Source organism: Triturus cristatus, chromosome 8 (genome assembly GCF_964204655.1).
Source record: "Triturus cristatus chromosome 8, aTriCri1.1, whole genome shotgun sequence".
Lineage (NCBI taxonomy): Eukaryota > Metazoa > Chordata > Amphibia > Caudata > Salamandridae > Triturus > Triturus cristatus.
This window is the reverse complement of record NC_140591.1, coordinates 1,179,704,230-1,179,726,489: the sequence shown is the minus strand read 5'-3', so window position 1 is coordinate 1,179,726,489 and position 22,260 is coordinate 1,179,704,230. Positions and strand designations below refer to the sequence as shown.

Sequence of the window (22,260 nt, the reverse complement as noted above, 5' to 3'; positions counted from 1 at the left end):
CATAGAAACAGCTGCAAGAATATTTTTGTGGTGAATCGGCTTGCAGTTTGGAGTGAACTTAAAAATTAGCATCAAATATTTTATAGGTTAAAAAGGTAACATTTGGGTTTATGTTAAAGAATCCCATCTGCCCAACACTTTCAATTGGCAGTGTTAGAACAAAAAAAAAACAGTGGAATAAGAAAAGTGGTAACAGTAATAACCAATAGTCACAATGTAATACTTTTAAAAATGTGAGCCATGTATAAACTACCTGACAAGGTAACAGAAAAAAGACACGCACACAAACATTTCAAAATGTCAGATTCGATGTTCTGTTTTATTGTTTACAACAGTATCTGGTAGGTTGTTGACTACGACAAAATCGATTATTACAGCGTTTCTTGCGGATCAGATTCAACCTCCAAACGAGTATGGTGGGATTCCCTTCACGCCAAGACCAGTTATCTGTAAATTAAATAATAGCAATTTAAAATGTCTGATCACTACCTGTTGGTGTCCTGCCTAGCCCACCCACCACTATTAATAACAGTGTTCAGTTTGGGTACAAATGGTGTATGGTTCTTATAACTTGTGTACAATTTTTTTTATTTTAATTTTATTTTTGAGTGTAAATACCCATCATTCAATACACCTCCAACAAAACCACAAAATGGATCCATCCAAGCGATCATGAGCTTATGTATATTACTTTAGTATGTAGAGCGCTTCATGAAGATATGCAATTAGTGCTTAAAAATACAATACATTTTTTTTTAAATACCTAGATTCCACTAGAGTATTTTACAAAATAACCCTTGATCCTCAAGTAGGTTTATAATTCCATGTACAGTATAAGGCAGAAGAACAATTACTGAATGTCCATACTGCCAGCGGGAGTTACGCGATGATCCCACTGCAGAATCGTTCACGGATTTGTAAACTGTTTACGTGGTTGATAAATAATGTCCCTTTGCAACCATAAAGGGTGATCAATGGTAACCTTAAGTTGTGACTTTTATGATTTAACTACAATAAATAATCCTGGATAAGCTGCAGCCTCAAAAGTAATGTGTTGTCACTTCCTGTGATGTCAGCAGGGTCATAAGGCATGTGCTGTAATTTCCATTCTCCCTATGATTTTGTTGAAAAGACGCCTCTGGTTGCTGCTATCCAACGCATAGCGAATACATTGAATTGGGAAAGAGCTTAGAGTGAGGTTTTAGTTATTTATTGAATTGAGTTGAGGAGTTAATTATATCGCGAAATACATCATACTTGTGCATAGAAAAAGGTGATAAATCTGATTGTAAACTTTGATCCTAGTTCATGAGATACTGCAATACCTGGGATAGTAATATCACATCACCTGCTCGAAATGATTCGATTGATGCCCCGGGAGAAGTTGTCCCTATATTTGGTAGCGCTCCTAACATCTTTAAACCTGTCCCTTCCTACCCTCAGACAAGAGCTAGTAGAAAAGTTACTAAACCTGCTATTCTTAAGAGGAAAAGAGATGGGATGACTTAGGGAGGGAGACAGCCAAAGCACCCTAACATTGCGACAAATTTACTATTGGTGACAGGTGAAGCTCAAGCTGTTGATAACTCACTCTTGGGTGAGACTATCAATAGATCTTCGGACCTGCCTCAATATAGCGATCTGATTTCTCAGATCGAGCAAATGGTCCGTTCCTTATTATTGCCACTCCTGGAAAGGGTAAAAGTGGTTAATGAAAAGGTTGAACGACTTGAGCAAACTATTTTAGATAACTTTTGTTCATTGAAAAATGTTATCAAATTAGTCACTAAGGACAGTGATAATCCTATTAGGGTTAACCCCACTCTTTCTGTCCCGCCATCTTCTCCCTCTTCTCCACCTGCTCCTGACGTGTCATCTAAAGTTAATTCTAGGTTTGCACCCCCCAGATCTCTGCCCAAAGAAAATGCCACTAATCAAGGTGGCACTAAGGATAGGGTTAGCATAAGGGGTCTATCTGGCTCTAACACCGTAAGCAAGGGTATGCAAAAAGGGGTGAATAAGGATTTTGGGGATAGAATTAATAAACCTTCTAATACCCACATTCATCTCCCCCCAGATTCCACTCCTTATGTTGTCGTTTTGACTGGTGTCCCTGAACTCAAAGATGGCACAGTGGAATCCTACCAACAACTCAAAAATAAAGTTTTTTTCTGGTTAAGCAAGAATAGACCGATCCCGACCTTCATGGACGGGAAGATCCTTTTTGCCAGAAGAGTTAGTTGGGTGGGCCCTAGACCTAAAGATGTCCCAGGGGATTCCATCATTATCAACTTTGAGGATAGACGCGTGGTGCGTTTTATTTGTGATCATTCATCCACATGTGATCGCTCAGAAATAAGGGTACATGATTTGCGGTACTTTTATAATTTTAATTCTAATATATCTGCAAGATTTGTTCATGACCAGGCAAGATGGGGAATCAACCCAATGCCCGCTATATACTCCCCCGATCTTACCAACAACGCATGTTATCCGGTAGCCTTAGCTTGACCGGTATTAGAGGGGTTGCCTTCCACTACGTCCCCTATACCAAATAGCCCTACAGGAGGGCCCAAGGGTAGAAGTGAGGTAGATACAGCAGCATACGAGTCTTGTACTAAGACCATATGTAAAATTTTAAGTTGGAATATTGCGGGCATTAGATCCAAAAGCCAAAACGAGATATGGGCGGGATATGTCATATCACACGATATCATTGCTTTACAAGAGACCTGGGATACAACGAATAGCTTTTTCCTGGATGGTTATGTCCATTTTTATATCCCAGCCACACCCAGCTTGGCGGGCAGGGCGAGGGGGGGCCTTGTACTCCTGGTCTCATTGAATTTAAAAGGATCTGCTAAACAGTTAGAATCTGGTTCCCGACACTGCCAAGTCGTAGAACTAACGGTTGCAAATTCTCCAACCCTGCTTCTTATTAATTTTTATAATTCTCCAGACAGTGTCAGTCTAATCCAGCACCTAGAATCTTTGCGGGAAGTTCTGGATAAATTCAGAGCGTCACATAATAGCTTCGAGGTTATCTTGATGGGTGACTTTAATATTCATCCATGCAGTCTGGGTTGCATTGTGGATGATGAAGAGGGATTTCCCTATTCATCTTCCACACACTTTGAACACACTAAACAAGGTGAGGCTTTGGAGAGCCTTTTGGCTTCCTCAAACCTCTTTGAATCCGGTTGCTGCACAAAAGGGCAGAGGTCCTTTACATTTAAAGGTATAGATTCAGGATCAATCATCGATTACATATTTGTTTCGACTTTGATTTAATCTTTGGTTTTAAATTACAGGGTAGAAGACTCTGTATTTAGCGACCATAACCCCGTGATAGTTGAGGCTGTTCCGGGAGGGTCACTGGCTTTTAAAGATACAAGAATTTCAGGAACCATAGACCTTGTCTTAAAAGACCAGGGTAGGAGACTGAAATGGGCTAAAGTGACTCCGATCACTTTCCTACAAGAGGTTTTGTCCAAGGTTGAACCGGAGGTGGGCATTTGTTTAGACCACGCTAATGCCAACTCAAGGATAGTTGAGGCTTTTATTACTATTTGCCTACAAGTAGATAAAGCCCTTTTGGTAAAAACTAATTCCAGGGGTCAAATAGGCAAAAAATGTTTTGACACTAATTGTACTAAGGCTCACTCTGCTCTCTTAAGGGCATTAAAGGAAACACCGAGAAACAGACCATTGATTGCATCCTTGAGGAAACAATATAACAGGTCATCACAGCTCGTAAAAATGAGATTAAGGAAGATGCTTGGAATAACTTACAGTCAAAGGAAACCCTCCACGACAGTTCGAAATTCTGGGGAGTGATTAATCATCCATATTTTTCCGGTACTGAGATCCAGGCTATGGAATGTAGTATTCCTGACGAGCAGTGGTTAGCTCATTTCGAAAAGATTTATAGCTCATATTCACCTGGGCATCCAGAAGGGTCTTCACCTCTTAAACAGGTTGGTTTGGTTTCGGTCTTTAGGGAGGAGGATGTGGAAAAAGCTATTCATGAGACATCCAAAAATAAGGCTCCGGGACCAGATGGTGTCCCTGCAGACCTATATAAGTCTGCCCCTAAATTCTGGGCCACAATATTAACAAACGTTTTCAATGCCGCCAGAGACAAGAATATCCCTGACTCCTGGGCTAAGTCTATCATTATCCCAATTTTAAAAAAAGGTCAGAGGGGTGATCCGGCCTGTTATAGGCCTATTTCCTTAATTGACTCTGCTGTTAAAATTTTAGGCAGAGTAATCTTGGGTTGGTTGACCACATGGCTTGAGGGCAGTAGCATACTATCAAATGCTCAATATGGTTTCAGGGCTAACAGGAGCACGCTGGATCAATGTTTAAACCTTCATTTACTTATTTGTAAATATACCATCGCAAAGGAGGGGTCCTTGTATATGGCCTTTATGGACCTCTCCTCAGCTTTTGACCTGGTTAACAGGTCAAAGCTGTGGAGAATCCTATTGGACATGGGGGTTGATCCCCCTTTGGTTGGCTTCTTGGCGGACCTTCATCACGGCTTATTAGCATCGGTGAGGGTTACCCAAGGAGGAAGGTGTACCAGCTGTTTTAGGTCAGAAAGGGGCGTTAGGCAGGGGTGCATATTGGCACCCTTTCCTTTTTACACTGTATATAAATGCTTTGGACCCTGCTTTGGCCAATTCATTGGCGGACGTTCCGCGTGCAGGAGAAACTAAGATCCCAGTTCTCCTATACGCGGACGACGCCGTGCTCTTGGCACATTCAGGTGTGGCCCTTGACAGATTACTGGCCTCCTTTGGTGATTTCATGACATCCCTAGATCTTAAAATTAACATCCAAAAGTCTCAGGTCATGATCACCGGTCAGGCCAGTAGGAAAAGGAAATCCAAATCATTTTATTGCCTTGGTCACGAGGTAAAAAGGGTCCCCATTTTTACTTATTGACGGGTTATTTTTGACGAGAAAGGAACATGGGGTCCGCAACATAAACAAAAAGGCAATTCTGTGGCAAGATCGGCCGCATCAATACTTGGATTTGCCAAACGGTTGGGAGCTCGCCCCTTGGAGGCTATTTTGAAAGTTTATAAAGCCAAATCTTTGGCCATAGCCGCCTATGATTCTGCCATTTGGGGCTACACTAACACCGATATTATTCAGAGGGTGGAGAACAAGTTTTTAAGAACTTTGCTGTCCGTCCCTCAGTCCACACCCACTTTTACAATACATTCAGAGTTGGGTGTGGGGTATGTTGTAGACCTAATTAAAGTGGCACCCGTCATTTGTTGGTTAAAAACCTGGCTTAACCAGGAAATTTCTTTAACCCATTTGATTCTTAAGGATTGTCTTGCCTTGGACAGAGCCCATAGAATCCCCTGGCTGGCATATGTTAAAAAGATGCTGGCAATTGCGGGCAGACCAGAGTTATTTAATTCCCCTGATTGTATTAACAAGAAGGATGTTATGGGGATTAAGACCGCTCTTGTTATTCGACTTACGGCTGAGAGGGAGGACCTGGAACTAAAAAAGCCATTAGTTAGAAAGAACTATGCGCTTATAACTGTTCCTGGCCTTGAACCCTACCTGACCTTTGTAACCAGTCCATTTCACAGGTCTCTCCTAATCAAATTCCGCTTAAATTTGATACATTTTGTGCTTGGTTTTTATCCCACATGGGCTACCCCTGAAAATGCAACCCCATGTGATTGTGATAATTTTTCTACTCAGGACACATTACATCTTATTATGTTCTGCGAGCACTATGTACAGATTAGGGAAAAATACCTGTTACCTGTTCTTAAAGGGGCTGGTTTTTTACAAGTACGGCAAGCTCTCTTGTTCCTGCAACTTTTACCTAGCATCACTATTGCTTTTTATGTAGCAAGTTTTTTAGTTGCGGCTGTCCGCATAAACAAGAAGCGTGTCAGTGCACGGCCAAGATCCAATATGATAGATTTGGTATGAAGGGTTAGTGGTTCCTATTTATGGTGTTTCAATTCCTGTTAGATTTTTTAGTGAATTTACATTATTGTATTTTATTTATTTCTCTTTTAACTTTGAATTGAACTTATGAAATTTGTTCACTTCAATCCTTTTTAATCTTGACAATGTCATTATTTTTGTAACTGATGAACTTTTTGCCCTGTATTTTATGTGATTATCTGTTTGTAATGTCTTTTTTTGATTTTTATTAATCAAATAAAAGTACTTGACTGACTGACTGACTGACTGACTGCATAGTTTAGTCGACAGAAATGTCAGGAACGCAGAAGTTCTGCACAATATGAAGATTTTTAGGGAAATGTCTCCAATGGGAGTACTAGGGGGGCTCACATGGCTTGCTGGGGGGCGAGGGGGGTACACATGCAGCAAACGACCAGTGTTATATTTCTGAGGTTATTTATGAACATTTGCAGTGCTTCCTCAAACACTCCGTCCCCCCCACTTGGACCAGGTGTATGCTTTGCGGGAAAGTGTATAGATCACCTCTAATTTCCAACTATCTGTCCAGGAAGGGATGTGTTTACATACAGAAATGTTTCCATGATAAAAAAAAATATATATATATATATATATTCAGCAAGCCACATGACCACTTGGACTACAATTTTAAACACACTCACCTGTGATCAAGGCTGTTGGCTGAAACACGTAAGGTATATCAGTGTGTTTGCTTTTCCTCCGCATTTTGACGAATAAAGTCTGCCTGTCAAGAAGTCGGTGTTGGGCTCTTTGTGTGAGGTGGCAGTATCAAGTTACCAGGATCTCCATTCCTGGCGTCAGAGCCCGCCGTGCAGGATCGGGGGCCCCCGGTAAATGGAGTTGTTTTGGTGATATTAATTGAGGGGGCATGATCCGCTCTCAGAAGCGCCAGCACAGAGGATTTCTACAGCAATTTGGCACTGTTCTGATCGAGAAAGGGAGAAGAGAGGGATGTTTCTCTCTCTGAAGGCACCGCATGACATGCAATTATTAAGGTAATGCGGAGGAACCTGCACTATGCTAAATAAATTGCATGAATTTTGAACATTGGGGCATTGCTAGAAAACGCTATTCAGCAGAATTAATGAATGTGCCATGTCGCAATGAACTTAAAAAGAACACTGCATTCTGGGGCTTGTGGTTAATTCAGCAAGCCACATGACCACTTGGACTACAATTGTAAACACACTCACCTGTGATCAAGGCTGTATCAGTGTGTTTGCTCTTCCTACGCATTTTGACGAATAAAGTCTGCCTGTCAAGAAGTCGGTGTTGGGCTCTTTGTGTGAGGTGGCAGTATCAAGTTACCAGGATCTCCATTCCTGGCGTCAGAGCCCGCCCTGCAGGATCGGGGGCCCCCGGCAAATGGAGTTGTTTTGGTGATAGAATATTTTTGAATTTTCACATATATATATATATATATATATATATATATATATATGACTGAAAACAGTTCCCGGCCTGTCACTTAGGGGAATCAGGTAAAGACTGTAAATATTCCCTATGCGGAGGGGTACGCCTAGGCATATGAATAGCCATTATGCATCAGGCCCTTGATTTATGGTTTGGGTTTTGGCAGCACAGCTGTCAAACAGACCTATTGCTTACAATATACACAGAGAGGACTTTGGGTCCACCTCTTTCAATCTTTGGCCTTCTTTGACCAAACTATTTCAGGCATTGGCTTGATACTTTATTGATAACATCTTTGCCTAGTCCAGTGGAGTATTCATGTCCAATGGAAGGCTACTGGCTGTTTGGGTCTTTAAATGCACGTCCACTAAGAGGTTGATTGAGCTCCACTAGGGACTACTTTACAACTACAGCCCTCTACATGCTCCTGCTGGCTCCCTCCCTTGTATGTCGATCTAATGTGCCAACGCTGTATGCGTTAGCACATTTAATAAAAAATGTTTTAGAGTTTTATATAGCGTGAACTAGACCCGAGATATCGGGTATCAGAGCACTTTACAGGAGCATCAGTTTCGTTACATGAGGACACATGCATTTTTGTTGCATGGGGAGATTAAGTGATTTTCCCAGAATCACAGGATGTTGAGCGTCGTTGCCGAGACTTGAACCCGGTTCCCCAGCTTCGAGGTTGACCGCTCTTAGCCGTAAGGCTACATCCTCTCCCCTAACCTAGATCGACTGGCTTTCAGAGTATTCCATGTGCTAGTGTGTCATCTATGGCTGAAATGTTTCCAACTGAGAAGCTTTTCTCGCTACTCTTACCATTCGGTCAACTCTTTGTCCTCCTGCTGCTGCGAGGGGACCCTGTGTGGATTTCCATGGTCATTTAAATGTTGTGTACATTTGCAGTAGGGCTGTGTGGGCTACTCTACATGCACTCTGCATGCCAGCTTTAGTATGCAGTTCAGTCTGGCATTTCTCTTCGGTCTATTTATTTGAAGCCTGGTCACTATAGTCCCAACTAAAGCCTCAGCTCCAAGCCTACCTATTCATGGTAATTGGAACCTATAAATTGGAAAGCTGGGAATGACAAATAAGATGTAAAAGTAGGAAAATGATGCCAACCATAATAACTTCAGTACTTGTTTTCTGAATAAGATATTATTATAGCAATACAGCCTACTATCAAGGTCAAAAAGGTGAATGAAGGCCCTTAACCTAAGGTATAGCCCAAGGCAAAAGGGCAATAATGCTGTTAGAACATTCCACCCATTGAGGGTAGAATGTTCTAATTTAAAACAGGAAGAAACAAAAATACAAGCGTTGGAATCTTGAAACAGCAGGTCTGTGTCAGCCATTATTGACCCTGAGGCACTTAATTGTCATCAAGGGAGCTCCCTGCATTCCAGAATTCTAATATAGCCTTAGAGCTCTACCAGCCATTAAAGGCCTGTTCCAGCATTAAAGGCCCGAGCCGAGGGCTCTAATTTGTAAAACAAAGGCACCACGGAGCCCACAGGGGTTTAAATCCCCTTGGGCTCCGTGATGCCTTTGTTCACAGCTGTTGCTGTGAACAAACATTGGAATGTTTATGCTCCGGGCTTCTACCGCTCATTATAAGCCCAGAGCACTCCATTGTTTTCAGTGGAGCGCTCAACATTCCAATGTTTTAATATAGCCTGATACCTCACTGTAGCAGGCTATATCAGCCACAACATTTGGAATATGGCCCTTTACAAAGAATGCTTTCACTATGCATTCCATTACAATGCGGTTGTTACAACAACCGCGTTGTTTCTATGTGATCCATTACATCGCAAGTCGTTTCAACGACTTGATGTAGGGGGCGCGCTGGACTTAGGAATAGTATTAATTACTATTCCTACTCCAGTTTGAGCAAGAGCAGGGAAAGTGTTGGATATAAAATCCAACACATTCCCTGGTGCTGCACGCCCCCTACAGCAAGTCGTTGATACGACTTGCGATGTAATGGATCTCGTAGAAACAACGCGGTCGTTGTAACGACCACATTCTAATGGAAGCGCGTTGTGTTGACAGCGTTGTAAACGCTGTTTCCCCAAAAGGCCCTGTGTTCGGCGATGGCCTATAACAAAAGAGCAGACCCTTAATGGCCAGCATTACCTGCTAAGGCAGGATATAAGAATTTTCCAGGCTATGAGGGCTGAATGTTCGAATTAAAAAACAAAGGCCCCCAAAAGACACAGGGGTTAAAACCCCCCTACAGTTCTGAATCGTCCAAGCTTTTGTTTTACAGCTCCTGGTGTGTACATTGAACAATTATTACTGCATGCAGGGCCATGGCAATAAATATAAAAAATAGACCGGAAGAGCTGTGAATGGAGGGTGAAGTTAGTCCTGACGCTCCTTCAGCTGTGCCAAACTGCCTTTGTTCGATTGGCGCAGTCTACGGAGACCAAGAACCATAGGAGAATTCCCCCACTCCTTCCTTCCGAGCTTTGTTTTTACTGCTTCTTCTGTGAATGCTTACCAATTACTGCAGAGTCATGGCAGTAACTGTCAAACATGGACAATAGGGCTGTGAAAGGAGGCTGAGGTCAACCCATGTTGTGTTTCTCCCTAGGCTCGGACAAACACCTTTTTCGTTTGGCAGAGCCGAGGAAGACACAGGAATTGATAGGATTTTTCCTTTCTCTTCTTCCACGCCTGCAGTGCCACTGTGAAGCAAGGGTGACAGAGAGAAAAAAGCTCACTGTGTGTCTTCGGTCACAGGCTCATCCTCCCTCTTTCCCCTGCAAGCCACCTATCTTGGAGAGGGATACTCGGAGGCTCTTAAATTAGGGCATTGAAATGTTTGCAGCATCACGCTGATATGAGTGTTGATAGTTCACTGAAGCTTCATTGTCCGTAATGGAGCTGTCAACATTCCAATGTTCTAACAAAGTAGATATCACCCCTAAAAGAGATGTCAAGCAACAAAAATAAATTTAAATTAAAGACAGAAACAATGCCAGGGCAACCACTGGGGTAACGGAGGGCTTTATAAGTACTCAATGAATCAATCAGTCAACATCAAAGCATGACAACCCATTTTCATAACCGATTCCTAACAGGCACAAGACATTATAAAGATATACCAACAAACTACAGAAAAACACATTACAAGGCAACATATCATAATACTGCTGTTGCACAGGAAGGCATTATTATTTATATAGCTCATTAAGCCCACACCAAACGTATTCATAAACAAACATAAACCTTCATGAGTATCCCCTCAGCTGAGCCACAAGCCCAACGAGCCCTTATATCTGATATTTGCAGTTGGACCAATGCTGATTTACATGTGACTGGGTGTAATGTCAAGTGGCATGGTGGGCAAAAAAAAAAACAGGTTGGAATGGTACACCGAACGCTTGCCAGTGGTTAGACAAACTGCAAGGATTGCTCTCATCACATATTGTGAGTTTTATGCAACTCCCTAAGTGGCCAAGGTTATGGCCAGATGTGGGTCCCGTGCTCACTGTGCCACTGGATCCAAGCGGCACCTGACTGAAGAGAGCCAACTAGGCCAAAACCCATCCTGGGTTGCGCGTGTTCCGGTTCCGAGAGGAACTGGCTGGGCAGCTTAAGCTGGACTGTCCCTGTTGACCAATACCGAGGCTGATTTGCATATGGGTGGGTCTAATCTGAAGTGGCATGTGAAGCAAAACAAGCATTGCATAGCCAATAGGTCTCGCCTTTGGGACCTTATAAGTGTTTAGCCATGCAACAGTTGCATAACTAAATACTTATAAGGTCCCAAAAGCGAGACCTATTGGCTATGCAAAGCAGCTGTGCGGCCGCGAAAGTGAAAGTGATCACGATCAAACATCAAAGCGGCCCTGCGGCAGCGAAAAGGAAAGTAATCGCGGTAAAGTGCGGCGCGCGTGCCCGCGCACATGCACTGTAGCACTCGGCTGGCCTGGTAGCACTTTTTGGAGCCCTCTCAATAAGTCTCGCCAGACCAGCGCATGCGCTGGGTCAGGCGAGACCTAAAAACGAAGGGTTGGAATGCTACACAGAGCGATTGCCACTGGTTAGACAACTGCAAGCATTCCTCCCAGCACATTTTGTGTGTTAGTTGTAAACTTTACCCAAGCATACTAGTGCCCCCTATAATCTGAATAGTAATTGTTGTTGGACAAGTATCAGATTAAGATCTAATTCCATTTTAGCCAGAACTTCAGTACTTCTAAGGGCCTTCAGTTGACCAATCCCATGTCACCAACTGCAGGGATTTCAAGGGATGGATGGAGCTGTAGCTAAGAGGGACTTCAGAGATGCAGGCAAATTTAAGGTCATTGGGTACATGTTCCTCTTTCTGACTACAGTTTGGTCATATAAATGAGCTTGTGGTCCAATAAAATTAGTTTAAGTACAATGATGAGCCCTTCAAGTTATTATAGGAATTACTTAACCATTTTTTGGCGAGTGTTGTATTTCTGAGTTCTGGCTGTTTGATCAGATACGTCTGTCTTTACTTTCACCGCTAGACAGGAAATGATGCTAATTCTCTGCACGTGCCGTCTTTTTACTGCAAAAGGTGCTTTACCATCTCACCTTGCCAGAGTACTGGTCAAAGATACCTGGTATCTAAAACATTCATCATGGAACTATTCAACCCGTATGTAGTTAGCGAATGACAACATTTACCTTAAAAATGCCTCCTGACTGAGGCCGCCGAGCCCACGCTGCTTCGTCCATGCCATCGGTGGCAGAGGTCACGTACATCTCAGAATAATCTTTCCCGCCAAAACAGCATGACGTCGTGTTATCCACGGGCAACTTCACAGTCTGAATTCTTTTTCCTGCAGTTGATTAAAATCTTTCTGAATGACATTCAAGTTTTTAATATAAATTTAGTGACACAAAAAAATCACAGGTCATGGGTATGCCAAATAAATGTAGCTATCTCAAGAAACACTCCTTCCAGTGTGATACTTGCTAACAAGGGTGAGAGACGTTCGTTTTTAACATCTCTGGAAGAGTCAATGTCCCAAGCACAATGTTATAGTCAATTGCTGCCATCTGCTGGCTATTCTAGGTAATACTGCCTGTATGTAACTCATCTGTGTGTGTTCTTCTCTACCACCGGACTCAAAGTTAAGGTGTTGCTTCGTTAAACATCCTATTCTATACTTATTCCATCTTTGTGAGATTTTAGTAACAGCTCTGAAGTAAAAAAATAAATAAATGGCAACCAGCAAGCAAAGTTTCATGTAGGCACATGCAGATTTCAAAATATAAGTCAGGCCCGGGACAGACATCGTCTGCTAAAGCCATGGTTCCTCCCAAGACAGCACATGTGAAACAAGGGTTGGTGGACCTGAAGGCAGGCAAAGATGGAATCGAATCTGAACTTGTTAATTTCCTCTATTAAAATAAACACAAGCAAACCAGGCCGGATAAATATTCCGGAATGTTGGGTGAAGCTGGAAAACACATTTTAGAAACTAAAGACAAGCTAAATAAGTGTACTATCCTGCAGAAGGTGATGCGAACACTGCTCCAATTTCAGGGTAAAAAGAGTTAGAACAGTGCTTAATTTGAGCCAGTGGTTGCAGGCGGGGCATTCAATTTTGCGGCCAGGCACGTATTTTCTCTCATCAGACTTTAACTCAGAATAAGGGAGAGAAAAACACATAAGGGGAAAGAAGAACAATAAGAAAGACGGATAAACTGGCAAAGGTAGACCGCAGCAACCCGCAAAAGTGAGATAAAAGAGGCAGGGAGTGTCTGGTGGTGGAATAAAGAAGCAGGAGGTGGATTTAAGACCACATAGCCTTGGTATTTGGCACACCATCATTCAATAGAATCGGCTACGACTTCCAAGTAAAACTGTGAGCACCGATATATATTTTTAACAAGTTTTTGCACTGAGTTAGAAGTGTGCCCATGCAACAGTAATACAAGAATGTAGATATTTGGGGTTGCTGAGTCAGCCACAGCCTCCAACTGGGAAGAATTTGAGGGAAAAAGGTTGCAGGCCCCTTTGAGGTTGCAGACCTTTCTCCTCAATTTGTTGTAGTGCAGGCACATAGAAGACCCACCTCTTTAAAAAGCACTACCACACAATGTAACAGTCCACAAACCAGCTACCTCTCCTACCACTTATGGACTTTATGCTGGTCTTTGACCCTGTACAGCGTCCTGCTGTCTTGTGGCTAGGTTCAAGCCACAGAAACACCAAGGGCCAGATTTACCACTTATTCATGCAGAGCAGTGGAGCAGCAGCAAATGCTGCACTGCGCTGCGTGAAAAGGAGAGAGGAGGAGGGCACAATATTTACAGAAATATGACACTCACCTCTCTCTAGTGCCGGTGCTGAAATCAGCTGCAGCATTCCATGGAGACACCTTTGCACCATAGTGCACGGGTGTCTCCATGAGTCTAGTATAGGTTTTGTACTTCCAGCACAAAATACTATGCATATACGGACTTTAACCCTTTTCCCTCTTTGTATATGTGCTGTAAAGTGCAGCACGCGTACAAAGTCGGAAAAGGAAGGAGAAATGAAAGCATTTCTCCTTCGTTGCGCCTACTTCAAAACAGCGCAGTTTTCCAACGCTAAACCCTGTTTACTTTATTTAGTAAATAGGGTTTAGTGTCTGCATGGGAACGCCCATGCTTCATCCATGGTACGCAGCCCAAAGCAGTGCTGCTTTGCATTACTTTCACGTTATTTCCAGCGCTAAACAAGTTTAGCTCTGGAAAGTAAATCAGAAAAAATATTTTTTGTGCCAATATGCGTCACTATGGTGATGCAAACATGGCCTAAAATCTTAGTAAATCTACCCCAAATATCAATTTGGGGTATCTAGGAGCAGCAGCTGCTACCCTTGGCTTGCCTGTTCGGACCCCTGGCACCTGTCCTTCCTACCCTCGTATAAGGGGTCATAAAGTCAGCAGCAGGAACAAGACTCCTATATTTCTGTAATTTCCTCTCTGCCCTTCCCTTTAGCACCTAAGGAGCAAATAGGAAGCTTTCTGAGGAGTTATCGTTAAGTGATCCATGCAATAAGGAATGTTTCACCTGTGCGAAATATGTAATTGCACTTGAAAATTTGTGTGATGTCCCTTCTGATACCCCAGGCATTCTGGTCAATCCAGCTCTCTGCAGACATCCTTGGCAACTGGGCTGACACAAGACCTCTCTTTGAGAGACTGCTGAACTATAGGGATTGGGATAGGGTTGTCCACCTGCCTCGAGAGAAGGGAGAGATAAACTGGTACAACTTCAAACAAGGGAGTATGCAGAAAAATAAAACACCCCCACTTTGAACAATATGACTGCTACTGAGCATGTGAAGAATGCAATTCCAATGCTTTAAAAAAAAATCCAGGTACTGTTTTTTCCCAAGAAACATTTCCTTCCTTCCTTCTTCCTTTCCTTTTTTCTTTCTTTTCATTTTTCTTTAATTCCTGTCAACCTTCCTTCCCTTTCTCCCCATTTTACTTTCATACTTTTTTGCATTATATTTTCTTCTCTTCCTTTACACTCTCCCTCCATTTCCTCACACAATTTTGTTGTGATTTTCTATCCTGTGATCTAAGAGTCACAGTTCAAATATAACAAGAGCCATAACATATAATTTAATCTGTCTACTGAAACCCCGTTTTGAATAGTGTGTGCTTCACTTTTACTTCAAGCTTAAGACTTTTTCAGATACTACACTATTCCAGTTAAGAAATGTGCACAGGGGAAGCACATTGTTCAACTTACTGCAGCTAAATTTGTGGGCCAGAATGTCCAGGCTCAATGCAATGAGAGGTGAATAGAGTGAAAGTGATCTTATTCAGGTTAGTTGGGCTCACTTATGCCACACACTGATTGAGAGAGTATGGCTTAAAAGGTTCTGAGTGTTTCAGTATCTGCTCTACACAAAACCCTAACGTTTCTGATTTGTTTTGACATCCTTAAAGATGGAATGGCGGGTGTGTGTGAACATTGGAGCACATTGACGCGTTTCTGCTCCCTGAGCGTCTAACACATTTAAGGATCAGGTTTATATGGGTATTTTGGGTATGGGTTATATTTCATTGAGATATGGGGATTTTCAGTAGGTGGAGAAGGGATCACAGATGTGGAAGATTTCACTGGAGTTCCAGCTTGCTTACAAGGCAGAGTGGGAGGAGTTACTGTGGCCCTATATGGTGGGATTTTTGCAAGACATTTTTAAAGAAATATTTTGTTTGGAACCTATGTAATATCATGTAAGCTATGGGCATCAGGGTGATCAGACTTATGACTTGAAACGTTAGAGGTCGGAACAAGTTAGTAAAAACCGGATAAAAGATCTATCTAAGCAGGCGGGGAAATGTTGCCAGACAGACAACTCGTTTAGATGTGGGAAGGCACGTTTTGAATAACAGTAGTCCTCCCATCATTATTTTACTCCCCTTCTACACAATCATGTGAATCAGTTACTGTTATGTTAGTGGAATTTGTAGAGTGCAAGGCTACCCCACAAGGGGCTTTCTGGGGCGCAAGACAACACAAAAAGACAGTAGTGCAGAAGTTAAGTTAAAACAGCCAAGTCAGGAGATGAGTAATTGTATGTAACCTAGACGGGAAGGTGTTCCAAAGCTTGGTGCCACGGATCCGGAAACAGCAGCCACCCTGTCCTGCCTGTTTGAAAAGTGATATAGCGGCCTGTCTAAGAGTCGAAGATCTAAGTGTTCCAATGGGGCGGTACACTGTTCAAAAGGGGTGTGATGCAGGCTGGGCCAGTATCTTTTAAAATGTGATTACTGACACAGAGGGGCTTATTTACAAGCCCCTTGCGTCGCTGGTGCGTCACTTCTAATATAGGAAAAAGTGACTTGCCGGTGGCGAAGGGGCTTGTATATAAGCCCCAGGGTGCCTTAAACTGGATTTGTTTCTCTATGGGGAGCCAGTGCAGGCTACGTAGCTGATTGGATATCAACAGAGTTTTGGGAAGGTGTCCAAGCAAATGTGCCGCAGCGTTTTGGATCAGTTGGAGCCTATTTCTGGCGGCCTTAGTTATGCCCAGAAATAAGATGTTGTCTTAATCGAGGCAGGAAATAATGACAACCTGAATGATTGTCCTCCGCGTCGAAGTGGGCAAGCTTCACATAATTTTATTCAGTCTTCCTCTCATGCCAAGCAGCGGGCAGTAACTGTCTTATTTTGAGTGTCGAAAGATAGATTACTATTGATCCAGACACCTACGCTCTTTACCGGAGGCTTAGGGACAGGAAGATTCCCAAGCGCTTCCGGCCACAAGTGAGGACCCCACAGGTGAGTCTGTTTACCCAAGACTGCAGCCTCCGTTTTACTGGTGTTGAGCTTAATGCAGTTAAGGCTCATCCATCCTGCTGCTTGAGACACACAGATCCTGAACTGGCATGGCCCCCATCCTCAGCGGATGTAAGGGATAGAATCAATATGGTGTCATCTACATAAGACATCAGTGAGAACCCATGAGGTTTTACAATATCTGCAAGAGGTTGCATGTAAATATTTCATAGCGTGGGCCTCAAGGAAGAACCTTGAGGCACCCTGAACACTAGTTGGCATTTAGTAGGGGTGAAGGGGGACGTTGCAACTTGGAAGAAGCACCTTTCCAAAAAAGAAATGCATCAATTTAGGCACATATTTATCATAGTGTTGTGTCGTCCTTGCGCCACGCTACGGTTGCGCAACACTAAAGTCATGTTCATCAAGCCACGCAAGGCCAGTTTGTATGGCTCTGCATGACTTGATAAATATGGAGATTTACCATGATTGGTATTCTTGGGAATGCTCTTTTCAACTGGGAGCTCTAGAGGGAAAATGCCAAGCCGCCCTCCACTCCAAATCTGTCAACAACAATGATAGCTTGGCATCAAGAGGACTTCACGTATCAATTTAAGGACCACCACTACTATTGGGAACAACTATATCCCAACCACAGGCAATACGTCCAAAATTAGTCCGGTCCTGAACCTCTTGAATTTCAATTAAGACAATCTGCAATACAACCCTTCATAGCCTCACAAAAGGTGTGTCACCACAGCTCACAGAGAAGTCAAAGAAAATAGTGTGACACGTGAAAAGTGAAAAATGAGGAGGCACCTCACGTACGCAACACCAGGAAGGCTGCCAGCTGGTTCTCGCTGGTATGCCCACGTTTTGTCATCATTGGTTGCCAACTCATAGAGATAGTGTACAGTAAAGAAAAAGGTGGATAGACAAAGAGAATTTTTAAAAGGAAAACTTTGCTGTCCCCATAGACAAAGAGTAAGAATGAAAAAACCCAGTGTATTGCCAAGAACAGATGTTCCGAGCAATTTTAAAATTGAGTTAAGGACTCACTATTAGGTCACCCTCTTTATTCACAACCAGTGAGTTCACTCAAAAATAAAAGCACTATATGTCATTAACCTTTATGAGGAAGGCCAACATGTTTCATTGCCATTAATCTTTTGGCAATTTCATCAGGGCATGGGGTTTTGATCACTCGTATCACTGGACATCCACTTTAGTGTTTACAGAAGGGCTGTATAAAAAGCAGGAAGGAAGAGAAATAGAATGACTATTTTCTATTTGTACTTCAATAAAAATTGGACCAACCATTCATCGATTACACCAATTACTGATTCCCATAGGTGTATTTACCATGTAAAGGCCGAGGACATTCATACCAGCCTTCACAACACCACTTGGGATTCTACTCAATATTCCTTTTTCCCGATTCTCGGAAATGCGCTGCAACTAGCGCGAGTTCCACCTGTGGAAAAGAGGTTTGCAACTTATCATCAAGTCCCAATGCAGACTTCAACCGGTGATTTTAGCAAGTATCTACCCCCTGCATCACCTCCATTCTCATTTTGTATGTCTCTAAAAGCCGGTTAAATTCAACTCTGGCCATGCTTTAACCACACATCCGTCTTCAACCACATCTCGTAGCTCCGCATGAACCCGTCTTGGATTCATTCAAGCCACACCACAATTCAACGGTATCACTTTTACCAACAACGGACAACCCGTGCTATGTCCACAGCATTTCGCCAACTTTGTACCGGGATTCAGAAATCTCACCGTAACCTCTATCGGAGCGATCCTTATCTCGTCACCGCCTCGAGTCAGGATCAATTCACAGCCTCTAATGTAGTCTTGCTGAGCCGCGCCCCTCCGTTCGCTTCACGTAATACGCGGCCAACGGTGACAACGACTCGAATCTATAGCGGCCATCTTAGAGTAGTCAACATCAATCCCGAACAGCTCTGCATCAACCTTTCAGTTGTTTAATTCTCCAGTATGACGGCACAATTTAAGTGTAAAACACAACTATTTCCTGTACATTCCTCAAGCCAATGTGAACAGCCATTTTTAGAGCTAAATCGGCCTGCCTCATTATTTTTTAAAAATACGGTCTTGCAACTATTTTGAACAGCCATTTTTAGAGCTAAATCTAATGTCTGGATGTCCAGTGATACGAGTGATCAAAACCCCATGCCCTGATGAAATTGCCAAAAGATTAATGGCAATGAAACATGTTGGCCTTCCTCATAAAGGTTAGCGACATATAGTGCTTTTATTTTTGAGTGAACTCACTGGTTGTGAATAAAGAGGGTGACCTAATAGTGAGTCCTTAACTCAATTTTAAAATTGCTCGGAACATCTGTTCTTGGCAATACACTGGGTTTTTTCATTCTTACTCTTTGTCTATGGGGATAGCAAAGTTTTCCTTTTAAAAATTCTCTTTGTCTATCCACCTTTTTCTTTACTGGACACTATCTCTATGAGTTGGCAACCAATGATGACAAAACGTGGGCATACCAGCGAGAACCAGCTGGCAGCCTTCCTGGTGTTGCGTACGTGAGGTGCCTCCTCATTTTTCACTTTTCACGTGTCACACTATTTTCTTTGACTTCTCTGTGAGCTGTGGTGACACACTTTTTGTGAGGCTATGAAGGGTTGTATTGCAGATTGAAATTCAAGAGGTTCAGGACCGGGCAAATTTTGGACGTATTGCCAGTGGTTGGGATATAGTTGTTCCCAATAGTAGTGGTGGTCCTTAAATTGAAACGTGAAGTCCTCTTGATGCCAAGCTATCATTGTTGTTGACATTCTTGGGAATGCGTCAAAAGGCTGTGCCCCCCCAGGGGAGATGTAACAATGAGAAATATCTTTAGTTCTCCTTGTTTTTTCCTCTTTTTTTACCTCGTTCTATGTGAGCTTTCCGCTCCCGAGGCATTCTGCAGCACATGTAGAAAGAAGAAAATGGCTCGGAGGATTGTTTTTGTACAGAAAGGTGTCCCTTCTTGCACAGAATTAATTCTACCTACAACACAGGCACCCTTGCACCATGACACACGGGGGCCTGCGTTGCCATAAGGCAATACATTGTGCACCAGTGCAACGAAAGGACAGGAATGTGCCATATAATGTTAAGTACAGTGCATTTCTGCCGTTTCAGGCAGCAAGGTGGCTTGCTGCGTTTCACTGCATGAACATATGATAAATCTGAGTATGGGGTGCCTTGTCACAGATTCCAAACTCTCTCAACCTCATGACTAGCATTTTGTGTGAGACTGAGTCAGAGGCTGCACTGAGATCTAGTATCAGTGCAGCACAGCCTTGTTTATCCGCTGTCCAGCACATTTCTTTTGTGACTGCCTAAAGAGAAGTCTCCAAGCTACGGGAGGGGCGAAAACCAATTTGAGAGGGGTAATAGTTGATGACTTTCTAAGTAACCCAAGAGGGGTCTATTAATTAAATTTTTAAGTACTTTTGCCAATAACGGCAAAAGTGAAGTTGGACGTTAGGATTCATGCAGATTATGATCCAGAACCTTTTTTTAAATAACGGTAAGATTGTTTTGTGCTACCATCTGGAAGGCATCTTTGCAGTATCAATAGAAAGATTGAGAAGGTAAGAAAAGATAGGAAAGAATACTGATCCTGCCATTTTTAGGATTATTGGAGGTGCTGGGTCTGTAAAAGAGTCAGATTTGATGGTAAGAAGAGTGCTTTCAAAGGTTTTGAGAGTGATCGGGTTGAAAGCAGCAAGCCTGGGTCGACCTAGCATTGCCTGACACAATGAGCTAGTCTGTGTAGGCGTGGCTGTCAACTCCTTCTGTGCAAAGTTGGCATAAATGTCAGCCACTTTTTTTTTTGCAAAGTAGTCAGCCATCAGGTTGCATTTCCCCTTCGATATATTCGGAGTAGGGCTCTTATCTGCTGAGTTGGTCATTTCTTGCACAATCGAGAAAATCTCCTTTGTCACGTTCTCATAATACTTTGTGGCAGTATCTCCCACACAGAGATAGACACAAAGCATTCAATACTTTAGCAAAGAAATCACAGTAAATAGCACTAATACACAGTGGGCCCCAGGGGGGGACCAAACCATATACTAAGAAAGTGGTACAAGAACCACAACTCGAGTCAGGACAATGTCGAGAGGACATAGAATTGGCGGGACCCCAAGGAACCACCCAAGGTGAGTAGATAGGGACCCCACGGAGTGCGTGTGCAGTGTGACACAGGACCGCATAATCCGTACAAGTCTATGTGCAAGTCGCAGTTGGAATTTTATAGTTTAGGGACCCTTCCCAGTGGACCCTGAAGAAACCCCATGGAAGCCAGAAGGTTGGTGAGCCACCCCACCCGTGGTTGCTGAAGTACCCAAGTTACCTATCCCAGGGAAGCCGGGTGCATAGGTGTAAAGTGGTGTCGGAAACCGCCGTTGATCCCAATGGAAGACTTCAGTAAAGTGCCGCTGCTGGAAGAGGAGTAAGTGTCCGAGGGAATCCAAATGTGGATTCTTGAAGAGGAGTATCTGAACGCAGAGGGGACAGTGTCTATGTCACTTGGGAGTGACCAGGAGACTTGGAAGACGAATGCCCTCCAATGTTGGGTGCTTCAGGATAGTTGACGGTGACCTTGACTCTGCAGCTGTGGGGACCAGGCGACACTGGGGAAGCCCAGGACCTGGATACAAGCTGTACCAGGAAAGTTGTCGAGAGCTGAAGGGTCGGTGCCCGGCTGGAGCACCAATAAGCCTTGGCATAGGCAACCCAAGCAGAAAGTCAAGAAAGTGTACGGTTCGGACCAGCAAGGTCCAGTACACTCACCACAAGCAGGGGAGTCAGGGCAGGCCCCGAGCAATCACAGTAGCCCATGGAAAACAAATATGACCCTCATTTGGACCCACAGGCCGGAGGCAATGGAGTCGGGAGCGGACCTCGAGCAGCTCACCAAAAGGAGCAGGCCACGGTGCCCACAAGGCGATGCAACTGAAGATCTTGGTGCAGGGGGTTGCCGGAGGTTGGGGCTACTTGGAGCCCAAAGCACTTCTAGCAAAGTTGCCAACAAGCATATGCACTTGCAAAGGTACGCGGTACATAGGGGTTTGGTTAATGCAGCCTCCACAAGGGATTCTGACCTCAAACTTGGTGAGAGGGCAGCTCGGGCCTTGGGAGCCGTAGATAACCACCACCTGCATTGTTGAACCATTCAGAGTCCTCAGGAGCTCAAGATCAGCAGATCAGTCAGCAGTGTTGCGGTGCCTACGAATGTAGGGGAGTGACTCCTTCCCTCCAAAGGAGATTACTTTGGTTGTCCTTGATGCTTCACAGGCCTTGGAAGGTTCCTGTACAATGCACAGGCACAGACGATGCAGCAGATTGAGAGGGAGACAAAGTCAGGCCCAAACGAAGTCCAGCGAAGTCCAGAGTGCCCAGACGGTAGAAGTGCAGTGGTTTCAGTTCTGAATCTCGTCCACAACGAATCTACGGACCTACACCCAGGTAAACCCTTAAGTACCCTAAGGAGAGGGTTGGGAAGATTCAGGGGGCCCTCCCAGGGGAGAGTCTGGACAGGAGGGAG

At 43.5% G+C, this 22,260-nt stretch overlaps 1 protein-coding gene across 5 annotated transcripts in view; it reads right to left on the bottom strand.

Moving 5' to 3' along the window:
* Positions 1–290: 290 nt before the first annotated feature.
* Positions 291–22,260, bottom strand: part of RGN (regucalcin) — a 92,406-nt gene continuing 70,436 nt past the window's right edge. For all 5 annotated transcript variants that reach the window (XM_085622851.1, XM_085622850.1, XM_085622848.1 and 2 more), the window contains 2 exons: positions 12,076–12,230; positions 291–447 (listed from right to left, as the gene is read on the bottom strand). In XM_085622851.1, coding sequence (XP_085478977.1) covers positions 397–447; positions 12,076–12,230 — 206 coding nt within the window. In that variant the 3' untranslated portion in view covers positions 291–396. The remainder of the gene's footprint in view (positions 448–12,075; positions 12,231–22,260) is intronic.